General features: G+C 46.7%; 8 protein-coding genes across 8 annotated transcripts; 4 read left to right on the top strand and 4 right to left on the bottom strand.

Annotated features, from left to right (window-relative positions):
* Positions 1-112: 112 nt before the first annotated feature.
* N7478_000476 (uncharacterized protein) lies at positions 113-916 on the top strand (the record flags this gene model as incomplete). Its single annotated transcript, XM_056916691.1, has 1 exon — positions 113-916. The coding sequence occupies one exon, from the start codon at positions 113-115 to the stop codon at positions 914-916; it is 804 nt and encodes a 267-aa protein (XP_056784571.1).
* A 312-nt stretch (positions 917-1,228) lies between these two features.
* On the bottom strand, positions 1,229-5,679 carry N7478_000475 (uncharacterized protein; the record flags this gene model as incomplete). The annotated part of the gene is made up of 7 exons (XM_056916690.1): positions 1,229-1,774; positions 1,834-2,084; positions 2,140-2,386; positions 2,450-2,896; positions 2,951-5,233; positions 5,310-5,498; positions 5,599-5,679. 7 exons carry the CDS (start codon positions 5,677-5,679, stop codon positions 1,229-1,231), a joined length of 4,044 nt encoding a protein of 1,347 aa, XP_056784570.1.
* Positions 5,680-7,323: 1,644 nt separating this feature from the next.
* On the top strand, positions 7,324-8,247 carry N7478_000474 (uncharacterized protein; the record flags this gene model as incomplete). Its single annotated transcript, XM_056916689.1, has 1 exon — positions 7,324-8,247. One exon carries the CDS (start codon positions 7,324-7,326, stop codon positions 8,245-8,247), a length of 924 nt encoding a protein of 307 aa, XP_056784569.1.
* Positions 8,248-8,728: 481 nt separating this feature from the next.
* On the top strand, positions 8,729-10,477 carry N7478_000473 (MFS general substrate transporter; the record flags this gene model as incomplete). The annotated part of the gene is made up of 3 exons (XM_056916688.1): positions 8,729-8,934; positions 9,006-9,330; positions 9,398-10,477. 3 exons carry the CDS (start codon positions 8,729-8,731, stop codon positions 10,475-10,477), a joined length of 1,611 nt encoding a protein of 536 aa, XP_056784568.1.
* A 430-nt stretch (positions 10,478-10,907) lies between these two features.
* On the bottom strand, positions 10,908-14,272 carry N7478_000472 (Sfi1 family protein; the record flags this gene model as incomplete). The annotated part of the gene is made up of 2 exons (XM_056916687.1): positions 10,908-14,140; positions 14,209-14,272. The coding sequence occupies 2 exons, from the start codon at positions 14,270-14,272 to the stop codon at positions 10,908-10,910; spliced, it is 3,297 nt and encodes a 1,098-aa protein (XP_056784567.1).
* A 332-nt stretch (positions 14,273-14,604) lies between these two features.
* On the top strand, positions 14,605-14,903 carry N7478_000471 (uncharacterized protein; the record flags this gene model as incomplete). The annotated part of the gene is made up of 3 exons (XM_056916686.1): positions 14,605-14,667; positions 14,728-14,823; positions 14,883-14,903. The coding sequence occupies 3 exons, from the start codon at positions 14,605-14,607 to the stop codon at positions 14,901-14,903; spliced, it is 180 nt and encodes a 59-aa protein (XP_056784566.1).
* A 617-nt stretch (positions 14,904-15,520) lies between these two features.
* N7478_000470 (uncharacterized protein) lies at positions 15,521-15,964 on the bottom strand (the record flags this gene model as incomplete). The annotated part of the gene is made up of 2 exons (XM_056916685.1): positions 15,521-15,848; positions 15,912-15,964. 2 exons carry the CDS (start codon positions 15,962-15,964, stop codon positions 15,521-15,523), a joined length of 381 nt encoding a protein of 126 aa, XP_056784565.1.
* A 2-nt stretch (positions 15,965-15,966) lies between these two features.
* N7478_000469 (uncharacterized protein) lies at positions 15,967-16,554 on the bottom strand (the record flags this gene model as incomplete). The annotated part of the gene is made up of 2 exons (XM_056916684.1): positions 15,967-16,362; positions 16,429-16,554. The coding sequence occupies 2 exons, from the start codon at positions 16,552-16,554 to the stop codon at positions 15,967-15,969; spliced, it is 522 nt and encodes a 173-aa protein (XP_056784564.1).
* Positions 16,555-16,906: the final 352 nt, after the last annotated feature.

Here is a 16,906-nt window from a genome sequence, read left to right as displayed (position 1 = left end):
AACATAACTATCAAGCTTCAATCACTATCAAGATATACTATTCTCCCGTATCTTAGATCTCCATCTCAATCTCCATCTTATCTTTCTATCAATCTCTGGAAGCTTTGCAACCATGCATTCCACACTGAAAACCCTCATCCTTCTCTCCACACCCATTCACGCTGCCACAACAGCCCGCGTCTGGACACACTTTTACCCATCCTGTCCAGGCGAGCCCTTCTCAGACCTAGCCACATACGAGAACTATGAAGAAACAGCTCCCTCAAAAGACATCTCGGCTGGTCAATGCATGCAAATCGGTGTCCCATCTTATGAGCACAACCTTGTCTCCGCTCTCTCAGTAGACGCCGAATTTCTCTCCAAAGAAAAAGGGCACCCATTCCCGCCATCAAACAACCCAAATTGCAATATAACCGTCCACGAAGTCCCAGGGTGTATTGATGATCCACTCATCACTCACGAACTGCATAATGGCGTGGAAGTCAGCGAATGTCATGAGCGCAATTTCGCCGCATACAGCGATATATGGGTGCAGCTTGTTTGTGAAGGTGTAGAGAAGGAGTCTCTATCCGAGCAGCAAGAGGATATCCCGCGCATTGACGAGACTGCTTCTGTGCAGAATAGTGAGAATGTGCAGACCCCTGGTTCGAATGAGAACTCGTGGCATCTTGCGCAGACACAGAGCTCTGAGAGACAGCCTGAGGAGGAGAGCAGGGTAAATGATGCTGGACATCTGGAGAGTGAGGAGATTGTGCATCGGGTTATGGAGGCTTTGCATCATAAGGCTAAGGGGATGCATCTTGTTTCTGGAAAGCACAATGCTACCCGGTACAATGGGACTGCGCCTAAGAATGCCACTTTGTCGAGGAGAAAGTTGTCTGTGCTGCGAAACCGGGTTGCTCGTTTGAATTACTAGGGCTGGGCGGCGATTTGTTTGATTTATGTTTTGGATCCGAATTACGAGATATGGTCTGTTCATAGTTAAAGATACAATGGGATATATTCACGACTTTAGAAAATTTCCGTCGCAGTTACAGTTTCAAGTGCACTTGGAGAATAGGTAATCACTATAGCTTTCGATGAGATAGTCCTAGCTGACTGAGAATGAAGATGGCTAGAAGGTATTGAAATTGGGTGGCTTGGTCGCTTTGAAAATGCATACAATCACCATAAATGACGAGAAAGAAAACATAAAAGTACATAATCCAACAGTATTTGCTGATAGTAGTTAAAACCCAAAACTATCCAGTAAAGAATTAGTATCAGGTTCATGAAACATTGTAGGAGGCGCTTTTGGTTTCTGCTGCTTTTGGGGTTTAGAAGCTCCAGCTTCATCACTCATTTTCGCATCAACAGACAGAGTTGTGGAATCGGAAAGTCGGATCGGCATATCGGCAACGACAAGACTGCTTCGCCGGCGAAGTAGCTTCCGGTAATCGACGCCATCCTCGTGAAACTCGAGTACGGGCTGGTTTTGTATTGTCTTCGATGTTGGTGGCGCACCAAGGAACTCCCAGTGGCGCACCAAATCGAGAGCAAGAAGATCACATCCCATGCGGTCATAGAGTCTGGCATTTCGTAGGACGAATTCCCACTCTTCCACTGGACGGACTTGGGAGGCGCCTTTGAGTGTTTGCAAGGTCTTTTCTCTAAGTTGGTGATAGAGAACAACCAGGGCGGGATCGTTTGAGAGATACGATTTAGCCTGCAGGGTAACTCGCCCTGGGCTTCCAGGTGAGGCTGGGGTGGGTAAAAGAAGAGTTTCAATTGGTGACTAGAAAAAATTAGCTTCATGAAAGAAAGAGAATGAATAATAGCGTATGGTTTACTCACGATAAGAGCTCGAACGGCCATATCTCGCCTTCCGAGCATCCAGAAGGCCCAAGAGGCCTGCCAGCGGTTACCTTCGGAGGCAGCTTCAGGCAAGACTCTTTCCTCTAGAAGTTCCTTGAGAACTGGACCATTGTCTCCTTCATATGCACGTGTAATCGCAATTGCAAGTTGGATATCACCCATTTGATTCGCGACAACATTAGCCGCATCACGTAGGTGATCGGCTAATAGGAAAAATGTCGCAGCATATTCTTGGAAAAACGTTAGTTGGGGTCTAAGTAAAAGTTTAATGGGAAGAATCCTCACCAAATCGTCGTTTGCCAAGTAGTGCATAAGCGTTCTTCAACGCCGAAGTTTTCCATCGCGGCTCTTTGAAGTCATTGGCAAGTAAACGCTGGGTAGGACCTTGTTCACGATGCCAATGGGCAATTCTCCAAAGACCCTGAAGGATATTCTTTTTCCCGAGGGCGAGATAGTAGAGAGAGCAATCGATGGGGTTTCTTTCCTCCGTCTTTGTGTATTCATTGCGAGCAACGGACTCCATTTGAGCTTTCTGGTAGAAGGGTTAATAATCTGATGCCCAAGGGAAATCAATTAGGATGAAGTCAAAGCTTACCAGAGATGTCAAGTCCGACAGCCACATGAAGAGGCCACTTTCCCGAGCAGCTTTCCATGTCAATTTACCGTTGAATTGACGTGAGACAAGGTCTGTTAGGATATCCTGACTGCCACTATGAAACGCCCAAACAATTTCTCTCCAAGAGACACGGTCTTTGTTCGCTACGCCTTGGCTCTTGCGCAGCATGTGCTGTCGGAAGAAAAGAAAATAACGCGCCGCATTATCATCCATTGATCTTCGGTGTTTTTCAACGGTTGCAACACACTCGATTGTATCCACAAGTCGAAATTGCTCGTGGCTCGTAAGTTGGGGCAGTGCAATACGTGCCAGGTTCTCATTGAGAATTGTTGCAATATTTTCATCAACAACAGATGATTCTTCTTCTTCGCCCGAAGCATCGACAAAAGATGAGCGCATCAATTGTGTAGTCGCATTTTGAGATTCCTATAACTATTAGATTGCGAATAAAATAGATACACATGAGGTTTTGAAACTTACTTCTTGCTCGTCATAGAAGGTTTGTATTGGCAGATCCAAGAACCCATCCAAGCCATCTCCATCTGTATAAAATTTCAACTTTCGGTGAAGGCTCATCAGAATAAAATGGACCAAGGCCGACTTGCCCGCCAGTATGCATTGCGCTAGGAACTGTGGATGAAAAACGGGTAGTGGACCATTCAAGCGACCAACAACATCAAAAATGTCAACCGACGTCTGACCTCGAGAAGCTATTCGCAGACCAGATATAAGGTGATTTGCAGTATCAACTTCCTTGTCGTAGATAAATAGTTGATTACCTGCGCCAATTATGAGGTGACCATTTGTGAGCCAGCAAGAGTCGCCAATTGGGTAAGGTGTCAAGTCTCGGATCCATATTTCTCGGACCTGTGTCCAGGAAGGTTGTGAATCCAAGTAGTCATAACGAAGTTGAGAAAGCAAGATAACCTTATGAGGGAAACCAACTGCCAGGATAGATTGCATGTCTGGGGTAGAAGTCCAGTCAAGGTCTCTGATAATATCATGCTGTGCGAAGTGCTCCTCAAATTCTAGTTGGGCATTGTTCGTGTCCCAGATGGTCAAATGAGTTCTCTCTTTGTCCACAAGTGCAGCCTTGCGAATAGTGCTTCCACTAGCCAATGATGGGTTGTCGATCCCAGTTTCAACTGTTGACTTCAGCAACCATTCTACCTTGGAGTTTTGAAGATCGACCTTGGCAGTCCAGGTACGTAGCACGCCACTTTGGGTGTAGGAAAGGGCAATATCAGGCGCAAATACATCAAACGATCCTGAAGTTTTGGCTTTGGGGCCTGCTGGATCAACAGGTAGAATGTAGGCCAAGTCTTCCCGTAGTCCCATGTCAAATTCACAAAACCTGCGCAATTCACAACCCTTCTGACCAGGTTCTAGACCACTTTGGTCATTTTGCGGGCTCCATTGGAGTTCCCAGGCTATGCCGTGCATATCAGCACCGATTGTTGCCACATACGCTCGACCCGGACTTCCGTCTGGAGTAGGAAGTGGAAGAACGCACAGCGGCTTGCTTGACATGGTGAACGGTAAATGTGCTAGCTTTTTGGAGTGGTACGAGCTGAAGTCAAACAAGGATATCCCATTGTGATGGAGATTGACGAGGAAATCAGTATTCTCAATCATGCAAGTCCGGTGGATATGTTCATCAGATAGCAACATGCTTTTGTGCACGAGCATCGAGCTGCCCTCGCGATTTGTTTGCTTCCAGATCATTGCCTTATCCTCATCCGTTCTTGAGATAAGTGTATCACCGGTCGCATTTCTCACAATCTTTTTCACAGGTGCAGTATGCCCAGACCATGATGCGCTGGGTGCAATACGGTTGTTTCGAGGCATAGGATCAAAGAGAACATCCACCTGCGAGTCATACCATTCAATTCGGCCATCAAAGTGGTGCACAACAAGACTAATTTTGTCATCGGATGTGTTACTTTGAAACGCATGCATTTGCGCGTAGTCTTCTTGAACTCTGAGGTTTGGCATAAATCCAAACTCAACGCCCTCGACATGCAGAACATTAAATAGATTTAAGTTTGTTCTCGCTTTGGATCCAACGTCCTCCAAGGCCCACGCAGATAAGTGGCCTTGGCCGTCAGTCACCACGCAGATCTCTGGGCTTTTGTTGGCGACTTCAATGAGGTGTTCTAATGCATGGTTTTCTTTGTTGCCCGAGTTCCGTTCAACGGCGCGCTCTGTCGCAGCGCAGAAATCTCGACTATCCAGAATGAATCCATAGCGTCTGTTGGATCCTTCGTCTTGATCCGATGCGTGTCTAGGTTGAACAGATGCCCCCATGTCAATGTCTGCCCAAAATTGCAATGCCGAAAGAGCATTATGATCCGTCACAGCCCAAATTCGTATTTTATTGTCCGCGCATAGAGTGTAAAGAACATTATCGGCGGACTGCTCTCGGTGGAAAGGCAATCGCCAATGAATTCCTGTAATCACATGCGGGTGAGGGAGATATGATACTTCAAACCGCACTTCGTCCGCTCCAAAGGCCAACCGTCTCCATATTTTGGCCAGACGATCATATTGCCCCACGGTCACGACTAGAGCTGCATCGGGGGAGAATTGCGCAAACTTCACTTTCCCGGCGAGTTTCTTTTTCCATACTAACCGTGGTGTTTCATCCAAAATCCAAAGGGCGAGGCGAGAATTGCCGACCAGTAGCTCATTCGATGAGCCCCACGATAATGTACTAATAGGTTCGTCGTCATCGTCGGCGCGAAAAGTATGGGCGAGTGACCACTGTATTTGGTTACATCCCAGTTAGCTTCTTCTGCCATGGCTTTCAATAGTAAAGTGCGAAGTTCGGTATACGTACCTTGGGTGTTTCGCCCTTGATACCCCACGGATGGTAGATGAAGATATCTGGACCACCACAGACTGCAATCTTCCCAGATGCCTCGTTGAAAGCTACCGCTTCGAGTTTGTCGGTGTCATCGACATAGATCGTTTGGAGGAGGTTCTGCGGACCGCCGAGGATGACCAGTGCATGGCCAGATATGTACGCCTGTGATGATCGTGCGGGACTAAGGTCAGTAAATATAACAAGACAAGGGCCTCTATGGCTATCTACAGCTATAGAAGCTGCATGGAATCAAGGGCCTTACAATAACTCGAAGTCCGTCCCACAGCGCGGTGCTGAACGACTGGAGCTTCGCTGGGGGTTTCCCCGGCAGTACCGCTCGCATGGAGGCGGGTCGATCAGGAATAGACGCTTTTTGCGCTTTAAACCACGTTACACCATTACCTATTTCAATGGAAAAGGTCCTTGGGGGATGCGAAGAAGAAATCAAAGACAGGAGAGCACATGCGTCAATGCCAGCTGCTGGGTGATGATTGTACGGCAGGATGGACCCCCTGATTGGGCGGTTTATGACTGGCAGAATGATGCAGTCGAGTAATTACGGTTAACCCCACGACATACAATAGTCTAGAAGTATAGATTCACCGCCCTACATAGTATTGACCGCCTTATTTCCACCTCAGAGATTCGTGTTTGGTTTGTTTGCATTATGGAGCTCCACTGCTGACGAATGGTTGAGATGGAGGCCGGCCCGACCCACCAGCAGCTCTACAAAATGGTACTATAATCCCATTTTGATGCGACTATTGGCAGTTGCAGGGAATAGATTATTATAATATACCAGGAATATGGCTGGCTTTTCAAGCTTTGTGTTGCTGCAGCCATCGGTATTCCTCAGAAAGGCATCTTTGTTCCTTTTTTTTTCTTTTTCTGAATTTGAAGCTGTTCAGGTATTCAAAGATATCGATCTACAGATAAGTCTCTCAAGCTAAAATAAAACACTAATACCACACCGGACAAAGCCTATTTGGTAAATTTAACACTCCCAAAAGGTAGGAACAGTACAATCATAAACATCGGTTAGAGAAACCCCGTCTTTGAGATTCCAGGAGCTCTTAGTTGATAAATATCCCCATTTCAAAGAAATGTACTGCGCAGAGACTGCGCTAACGAGAACGATAATTAGTGTGGAGCAAAAAATGTACTTCAAATCTTCTTGAAACGACTGCTTGTACCCATGAGGAGCCGAAAGGGTCTTACCTCCAAACAAGACAGGAGAAAGCTTCAATCAATTGTCTTGTATATACTTTTTTGATCAGACATCAGGATTCGGGTGCATTTCCGCCCCACCTCTCAAGTCTTCCTCCGCCTCGCCGTGACCTTTGCTTCGAGCCTCAGCCTCGGGGAAGCAGGATGTACGAACAACCCTCGCGGCGGGCATGCGACCGCTGCCACGAGCTCAAACTTCGATGTCACCGGAGCGATGAAGACAAATGCAGCCGCTGCCTCAGAGCCGGTTCAAGCTGCGTGTTCAGTCCTTCTAATCGCGGTCGCCGACCCGCCCATCAGAATCGCCCATCTGGCCCTCAAACGTCAAATAGGACGAGCGAAAAGCCGTCGCATATTAAAATAGCACCTCAAATGCCCCGTAAGGCGAACCCCCGTTCGGAAGATACAGACGCGCAGAACAAGTTGAGTAATCGCAACAACCCGGGGTGGATGTTGACTAGCACTCGTCATATACTGATACCGAGATTTACTTAGAAGTGACTGTTCGAATGATAAACACCATTTGAGCTTTAACACCGAGAATTTGGAGGATATACAGATCACCGAAACCGAATGTATATATACGGGTGTTCACCCGCAAACCGCTTCAGGAGACGTTTTTACACCGTCGCTAAACCACTCGGGGGCTCAACTGGAACCAGGTTCATTTGCTCCCTATTCCTGTCATGATGAGCCTTCTTTCAGTCCAGCCACCAGGAACCCTGACATGTCTTTTCTCGAATATTTCTCAGATCTAAGCATGCCTCAGGCTCTTGCTAGGGATGGATTGACTGGTTTCAACACCCCACAATTACAACCACAACAATTAGATCCATCGCAGTGGTCTGATTCCAATTTCAAAATTAGTCCTCAGACGCAGTTTTTGCAAAATTTCATGAAAGAACTCTTGGAGCTTGATATAGAATTAATTCATCATGCCTTGGAGGATCCTGTTTTAATCGATAGAGCATCAACAGACCTTGAAGCAAATGATACCAATGCTTCTTTATCATCAACGGCATGCGCGGTTGACACGACCTTCAATCTAACGCAGCGGTTGATCAAGGTTTTGCGTCGTGCTGGAAATCATACTACTCAGTCCAATGCTACACACAATTCAGACTGGCAATCGCCGCTTTCCACGACTCCCTCATTCTCTGCGCGGCTCCAACAGTTTTCCCCGGAATCAACCTCGCAAGATACCTCTGGGAATTCAAATATGGCCTTTTCTAAGAAACAAGAGGTGGTACTCGACCAGGTATCTTTATTACACGCCTTGTCTACATATATGCGCTTGATCAATGTTTACCATACCATCTTCTCACAAACTACTGAAAAATTCGGCACTGCTTTGGCTCGTGGATCGAAAATTCCACTACCGTCGCTGCAAATTGGGGCATTTGCTATGGATGACCCAGTTGGTCACATTAAATTAGTGATTCAGTCGGCATTGCAATTGTTAGATCGCCTGGGCGACTTGGTGAACAATCTAACATCACCTTCCTTTGGTGGAGAGAGTGCTAGCATCGATATCAGCCAGTCCCAAAGTCCGTCCAACAGCTATAACGAGCATAAAGGGATCAGGGCGACGATGATGACAGTACGTGAATATGAGAACCAACTGATACAAGCAACATCACGACTTCAAAGTTGCTGTCACGAAGCACAAGAATCGCATGTGTGATTTTGGCTATGGTGTATACGATGTATAGACTAGACAATTTTCCAAGGAATCCTAGAAACCGATACATTTGTCTAGTTCCTGGCTAGAGTAGAAATTCATTGTCTTTTCTTCATTTCTTCATTCCTTTCAATCTCCATTCGATTATCTCTCGTTTATTTGGCGAGTATATCCCACTGATAGCGCCATAGTTGAGTGCTGAATAAAGTGCGTGCATATAAAACCAGCAAAGGTCGTGTTCATATCATGGATTTCGAGGTTCGGCGACCTTGGACCAATCACAAGCCTTACTGCCACCTCTTCAGAGAATATTTGTATAAAGAAACGTCGCCGAACATTCGGCATCGGCCATGTTGACAAATTTATCACCCCTACTTAGAGATCAACTTTCGATCATGGCCCTATTATTCGCGCAAAATGGCTCTTTTCAGTGCCTTTCTCATCTTCCATCTCTTTATCTTCAACGCTGTCCACTATACATACAATGTCGGATTCGTCAGAGACTATACAACCCGCAAAGAAAGAGCAGAGAGGATGGCGTTTCTGGGCAATATACATCTCGTTGTGTGTGTCTATTCTGCTGGCTGCTGTTGAATCGACCGTCATATCGACGGCATTGCCATCTATATCTGACGAATTAAATGCGGGCGAGAATTATGTCTGGATTGTCAACTCGTTTTTCCTCACAAGGTATGTCCTATCTCCCTAGGGGCCTAGGCTTTGGCGGACAAAGAAATTTACTCAATTCTTGCGATTTCAAGTGCTTGCTTTCAGCCTTTATTCGGACAGGTTGCGAATCTCTTCGGTCGACGATGGCTGATGATCGGTGCTGTGGCTTTCTTCGTTCTTGGTAGCGGTATCAGCGGCGGTGCCATCAGCTCTACCATAATGATTGCCGGGCGCACAATTCAGGGGATCGGGGGAGGTGGTATCAATGTGATGATAGATATGATTGTCAGTGATATGCTTCCATTGCGTGAGCGTGGAAACTTCATGGGCATGATCTTTGCCGTATTCTCCATCGGTACCTCTCTCGGTCCGTTTATTGGTGGTGCCATAGTACAGCATAGTTCTTGGAGATGGGTGGTAAGTATCATAGCCCCCTTGACATAGTAATATGCAGTGATATTTGTCTCGCTCACACAACTCCTAGTTTTATCTGAATCTCCCAATCGGTGGAACTGCTCTCGTCTGTTTGTTCTTCTTCCTCCATGTCAACTACCAGAGAGAGCCCTGGCAACAGAAGATCAAAAAGATCGATTATATCGGCAATGCATTACTTATGACATCCATTGTCTCGATTCTGTTGGCACTCACCTGGGGTGGCACCAAATTTCCTTGGTCCAATTGGCGAATAATCGTTTGTTTAGTCCTTGGATTCTTCGGCATGGTTGTATTTCATCTTTACGAAGCTAGTCCATGGTGTTCAGAGCCAATGATGCCTCCTCATATCTTCGGCAACCGGACCTCCTTCGCGGCTCTGATTCTGTCCTTCATCCACAACATGCTCACGTTCTGGGTGGTCTACTTCATACCAGTGTACTTCCAATCAGTCAAGTTGTCCAGTTCGACCCGTGCCGGTGTACAGTTTCTGCCTAGCGTAATCCTTGCCGTGCCAACCGCTATGGCTGCAGGTATCATCCTCACAAAATGGGGCCGCTATCAACCTATCCACGCCGTTGGTATGGGGTTGACCTTATTGGGCCTAGGCCTCTTCACGCTGTTCGATGCCAACTCAAGTGATGCAGAGTGGATTACTTATCAGATTATCACTGCCATTGGACTAGGCCTTCTGCTCACAACTACACTGACCGCGGTGCAGGTTAGTTTAGCAGAAAAAGATGTTGGATTGGCTACAGCAACCTGGGCATTCGTTCGCAGTTACGGTGCGATATGGGGTATTTCGATACCAAGTGCGATATTCAACACCCAGTTTGGAAATCTGTCAAGTCGTATCTCAGACCCCGCTGTTGCTGCGCAGCTTGCTGGCGGGGAGGCTTATTCTCATGTCTCGGCAACCTTCATCAAATCTTTGGACTCGCAAGTTCGAGATGAGGTAGTCAGCGTATACTCTGATACTCTTAAGTTGGTATGGCAAATTTCACTTGCCTTTGCTGCTGTCGGGTTTGTCATTGTTTGGGTTGAAAAACAGATCAAGCTTCGTACCGAGTTGGAGACGGAGTATGGAATCAAGGATGCGAAGGAGAACAATAAGGAGGCTATCCAAGTGTAGTAGGCAAGCAATTTTAGAACACCATTGGCAAAGAGGGGTACGGAGGAGCTGTGACAGAATGGGTAGGAGGACGTTGTCTGGATTCTAAATTTAGGTGAAAGTAGTGATAACCGACTGTGGCTGGACAATAATGTAGAATAAGTTATTTTCCGGGTTGTATCACCCAATCAACGATTCAAATGGTATTCGTCACATTCATTGCATTCGAAATTACATCATTGTATACCCAAAGACTCAAAACAAGAGGTCAGAGATCCCGCCAACCCCGTATATGCTGCGCCGGCTGATATGCATGCTGAGACGGGAAAAACACAATTATCACAAAGGTAAGGGGCAAAAGTATAGTTATCACATGTACAGAGGGCCCGACGCTATGTCACTAAAGAAGAGAAAGGGATGGAGGTGGTGTTTTCGTATATTGGAGTAAAGGTCAAGGTCTTCGACTCGAAGATTTTCGTCCATCAGTTGGAGACTCAGGAAGGTCGTCATCTACAAACCGAACGCTTGTTGCAATGGAGTTTCCTCGACCTGTACGAGGTCTTCGAGAGGAGGCTGATTGGCCAGTCGAGCTTTCGGCACGAAGTAATCGACTAGCAAAAGGCGTGTGTAAGGGTGTGGCAGGGGTAGTGGACATTTGAGCCAGGGCTCGTGCACGAGCAGCTCGTTTAGATGGGGAGGTCATGTAGTTTGGCGTGGCTAATGGGCTTGCGGAGACCAGCTCCTGCGAGGTTGTCGTCATGTCGGCAAGTTTGAAAGGTGTCTCGGCTGGGTTCCGATACCATGGATCAAACAATGATCCGGCACCGTCAACATCAGGGATATTGGAGAACCGAGCAGGTGTCGTGGAGGGGCCCAAGGACGGGCCTGGCGAATCCCGTGCTTCCAGTTTAAGACGAGCACTGTCCAACCAAATACGGAACAAGTTCCTTGAATGTTTTCGGAAAGTTCTCTCGCGCATTGCTTCGGATGTTTCAACTGTATTCCTCATCTGGAAGATACGAAGGCTCAGCTTACGTAGTGCAGCTCCGGCTTGGTGGAGAACATGGCTGCGATGAAAGTGATCTGCCTCGTCTTCCATTTCACGACGAATGACAAAGGTTTCCGACATTTGGATGAGTTGATCAAAGGCAACTTGGCGCAAATAATGATAATCGGCATCCTGATAATCTTGTACTCTTTTAAGGGCTTTGTTATGCCAGCGAGAGAAACAGCTGAATGCATCATCAAGAACTGCGGCACGGTCAAGGTCTTCTGCTTGTTGCTCCATATCCAAGATGACGCCTGTTTTAGATCTCCAAGCAGTTAGAGCTTTAAAAGCCAAGTTCATTTTAATTTTTCGGCGTACTTGAGCATATGCTTCTTTCCGCCTTCGTTTGGCGGAATCAAGCGAAGCTTGTCGCCAACCCTTCAAAGATCGCTTCATTAGAAAGTAGAAGCGGGCATCGTCGGCCCATCCTTCCATTTGCTGGATCTTCTCATGTTTTGCTTTCCAAGCCATGAGAGATTCCTGCGCTAACCGAGGTGCATAGAACTCAAAGGCAGTATATTCTCGTTCACGCTGAAGCAATAGTTGGTCACGCCATATTGCTAATTTGGAGCGTGCCAAATCCTCATACCGATGTTCCTCATGAGCCTCTGCATTGAACAGCAATCGTGTGTATGTATCTCGCGTGTTCGTAATAAATCGATTAAACACCTCGCGTTTAATACGTTGCTCATGTATCCTGCGCATGAGCTGGAATCTTTCCATGAGAATCCACTTGTACATGACTTCCATTTTCAATCGTTCGTTAATTCGAGCACGAAGGGCTAAGCACCGAAGTGTATCGTTCCAAGCTGTCCATGCATTGCGCTGGATTCTAAGTTGATCCATCTCTTCGGCTTCACCGATCATGCGAGCCTTCGAGACCCATTTCGCAAATGCATTTCGAAGGACTCTGGTATCCACCCTTTCTGTCATTCGAGATGCTGCTGGTGCCAGACGGGATTGGACCTTCCACTCGCCGAACGCATCTCTTAGTACCAAAGCCCGTTCTGTGTTTTCAGCCAAATGCTGCATTTCTCCAATAGATTTGGTTTTCTGAGACCATATTTGAAGCACAGATGCGGCAGATGAACGCCTATTATGCACATCAATTTCGTGGTCCCGCTCGCGATTGGTCCGAAAGTTTTGCAGCCAGTAAAGTAAAGAGCGTCTTTTCAATCGGTAGTCATACCATTCCGGCGCACGGCGTTCGCAGAATCCCCAAAACCATTGCCAATATGAAGCATGTTGTAAATTTTTTTTGTGAATCGTGACTGCTTGAGCTTCGGCCTGCTTGAGATCTGAAGCTTTCTTGCGCCATTTCTTGAATGGCCTCTGTAAGGCAAAGCGTTGCGCTTTGAGCTCGTTTACCGCAGTAATCTCACGCCAAGCATTGAAGTACTTTATACTTAAAACATGTTTTCGGGCTGCTGATGTTCGAGCAACCTCTTCAGACGTAAATTGAGCCCAGTGGGTAAAGGCTTTTGTCATCAGATACAAATCCCGAGCACGAATAGCGCGTTCGTCAAGATGCTTAAAAAAGCGATCAGTTCTAGCGACATGGCGCTTCTGCTGGATTATTGCTCGCCATGGGTCGAAAGCCTGACGAAGTAAGGTACCTCGGTCATGATTCACAGCGATTTTCTCTCTCGTTACACGGGTTTGTCTTGTGTTAAAGGTAAGTTTCAGCCATTGTGTTAATATCTTGCGACACATGGCCCGCTGCCGGAGCCTATTGAAAGTGTACGCATCGCGTAGTAAATCTGACAATTGGGGTCTGTCAAGAAGTTCAGGCGGTGGGTTCTCTTTTTCAAACGAATCCTGCTCTGGCGCCGGAGACAAACTGGATCGTGATTCTTCGGATTCAAAGCTACTCGAAGATGCCACGGAAGGTGTGCGACGAGATTGCGAAGAGGCAACCATTCTTTGGGAGCGATCGCGATCAACGGCAGCTCGTGCCACTACTCCATTTGTCAAAGGCGCAGGCTCTTCCTCCACATCTTTTTTCTGAACGCTATCGAATCTGCTTATTAAACGGCGGCCAACGTCTAAGAACTGCGCGATCAATTGTGTTCGATCCGGAGATCTCGGTGTTTGACTCTGGATGCCATTCGGCTTCGGCGACAATTTGAGCTTCGAGAAATCGGGTTTTCCGGTCTGTAATCGCGACATGGATGATCGAGAACTCGGTCTTTCGGCAGCGCTTCGTTGCGTGGCATCTTCTCCAATATCGAGTGTGGTGTTAAATGACGCACGTCTTTTTGGAGTGATTGGTGTTCCATTGGTGAGAGGATGGTGGTCGTCGTGATGATCGGCAGCTTGGCCACGAGTGTCATTGACCGTATAAGACTCATTACCAGCCGTATCATTAAGTCCCGTCGAAACCTTATTGTGAGGAAGCTCAATCTCAATTCCCAACTGCTGAAGCGCATTCTCAAATTTGTCGAACAGAGTTGATCCTTCCACGCCTTTGCTGCCCATCTTTAAGAGGAAACGCAGGCACGCATGGCCTGGATCTGCATCAGCCCCTCTTTCCCCAATCAATTCATCATATGCTGCGAAAAGTGCTCGAAACGGAAGCCGATCAACCTCACGCTTGCCCTGGGCGCGGATGACGACGTCGTAGATAAAATCGATATCTAAACATTCAAATCCGGGTCAGAGTGATGACTTTACAAGAAATTTATGAAGCATGGGTCTTTCTTACCATGGTCGGACGGGTATGAGGTCTCTTCGGTGAGGGCGCGCCGTTGAGAAGATATCGGAGGCATCGAAAAATCGCGACCTATGGCGCGCTTGTCGCATCTGGGTCATAGAGCCGACGGACCAAATAAATCATCGCGAAAGCGGGACAGGCCCGGTCGGAAGGAACAAGCGAAGGTACCTATCTGCAATTCGGTACAGAAAGAGAACCAAATAAATCAAAAAAGTTGAGGTCAAATCGGCGCGCCACAACTCGGGTTGTTTTGGTGGTCGCGATAGAAACATGCCTGATCGTCACGTGTGCGGTATGCTGAGGTAACGGGGTATTGTGGCCTGAGGCCTCAATCATGATTCATCCCCAACCTTCCCAAATCAAACAATTCTCTATATCATTCACAAAATGCCCACGAAAACTCGTCCAGTCGAGAAGTTTGCCAAGGCTACTGCTCAGTGCTCTGTAGAGGTACGATTCCACCAATATTTCGGAAGTTTTCACAGCTAAATCCTACTGCCAATTGCTCAGGCTGCGGCATATGGCAAGTGCGTCGTTGCGGATTACAGTTCCGTTCACAAGGATATGTGCGCAAAGGAATTCATGAGACTGAAAGATTGCTTCCTGGTATATTACTCTACTAGTAGTCTAAGTACATGGACTGTATCACTAATAACCTCCCATAGGCTGCCTCCAAAAAAGGTTAAATGTGCCATTGATGGTTAAGGCCATGGACAAATCTTGTTTGCTTCTTATGATGGGAATTAGTACCCTTTGTTGTTGAAATCTCATTTGGGAGTTTGGATCATCTGGCGTACTATCAGCAAGTCTGTCAGATTCATGATCATTCTAATGTTAAAACATGTACATATATCTTCGTCATACTTGAGCACTGTATCAATTTCAAATCATTCAATCCATGAACTTGAATATCTCCAACTTGAAGGCTATGTAAGTTCTAAGCAAATTCCCTCATCCTAACAGATCCCACACGGCGAGGGCATGAACCTGGGTGACATGGAGCAACTCATCCACCGAGGCGCATTCATTCACGGCGGCCACTAAAATTGTATAAGTATCAAGTTATACTTCCATGCTCGTAAGTCAAAGGACCACCCACTGCTTTCTGGGCTACACTCATAGATATATGCGGGCACACCGGCATATCGGTAATGCTTGCAATCGGTAGCACCCATAGAAGGAATAAGTCTAGGACGGAATCCTCCCACGGCGTTCGCGCTCTGTTGAAGATGAGCAATAACAGGACGATCGATGCCTGAAAAGCTACTCGGGTTACTAGCAGCTTCTTGCTTGCTCAATTCGACTACGACCTCTGGATAGTGTGGTATGAGAGAGTTGATTCTCGACAAGACATCATCTGCCTGAGTCCAACAGGTAGGCGGATATCAAGCTCGAAGATACATCTTTCGGGTATCATATTGACTTTTATTCCTCCGGAGATTGTACCAATGTTGACAGTTGGACTAGCAATGATGGTTGGTGTGCCTGGGCCCATTGCTTTATCTATAGTTGCAAGAGTGTCAGGATCCTTCAAATGTTTGCCAATTTCTGGTGGTGGATTTGGATTGATAGATTCCACCGTTTGCACGACGTCAGAGAGGAGAGCAGATACAGTTCGTATAGCTCCCTTGCTGTATAATTTGTTAGTTCGTTGGGTGTCTCATCCTTTCAACTACAGTTAAATGACGACTTACCTCGAGTTCAGATATGCACCAAGTGCCCCCTTGGTAGATATAGACCCCGACATCCTCAAAGTTCCCTTTCAGAAAATCGAAATGTCTGACCACTCGGTTCAGCGCTCAACGTGACATCGTCATCCCATCGCCCACGATCCTGTGCTATGAGGAATGCTGTACCCCAGCTGCCACCTGTCTCTTCATCGGACACAGCAGATAAGGCAACACTTCCCCGGAGAGACTGTCTCCTAGCATAGAGATAGGAATAAGCTATCACCAGCGAGGCAGTTCCTGATTTCATATCCACGACTCCTCGTCCGTGAATCTTCCCATCCTTCAGATCTCCAGAACAAGGATCGCGGGTCCAGCCATTCATATTGTCGCCCACAGGGAAGATGTCAATATGTCCATTGAAAACAACTCGTGGACCTGGACCTTTCCCTCCTTGAAACTCGCCCACCACATTAGGCTTTCCTCATTGAGGCTCAATGATATCAAATGGAAGTTTTTGATCAGACAAATATTGAGTTATTACTTTGGCAGCAGCTGTGGTATCTCCTGGTGGGTTAGGAGATGGAGCCCTCACAAACTCTTGTAAGAGGAGAATCTGGTTATCTTGCTCAGACTTTAATGCCTGCAGAAGTGCTGATTTGGTACCCATGATTAGTTCGAATGTTCTATTGATGTTAATATGTGAATGTACTACAAGATGTCTATCGAGAGGAGCTAGTTGAATCTATTAATCGTATTGACTCACCCTTGCTGACTGTAGATCTTGAACAGATCGGGGATCGGGGTACGGAGTCGGGGAACTAAAGCGGGATGGTGTGATTATCGTTCAAATGATCACCGCAACTTAGAGATAACGACAGCCATTGCATATAGGTGTATACCTACTAGGCTGTTATATATGAGATATAGTGAAGAAACCACTGTCAATCCAAAAAGAATTATAGACAAACACGTATAAAGAAAACATATTGGCATTCATCAAAAGGAAATCTTTAGGACAT

The sequence above is a fragment of the Penicillium angulare genome (genome assembly GCF_028827245.1).
Source record: "Penicillium angulare strain IBT 27051 chromosome Unknown utg000001l_segment0_segment0, whole genome shotgun sequence".
NCBI classification, from domain to species: Eukaryota; Fungi; Ascomycota; class Eurotiomycetes; order Eurotiales; family Aspergillaceae; genus Penicillium; species Penicillium angulare.
This window is presented reverse-complemented; position numbering and strand designations above follow the sequence as displayed.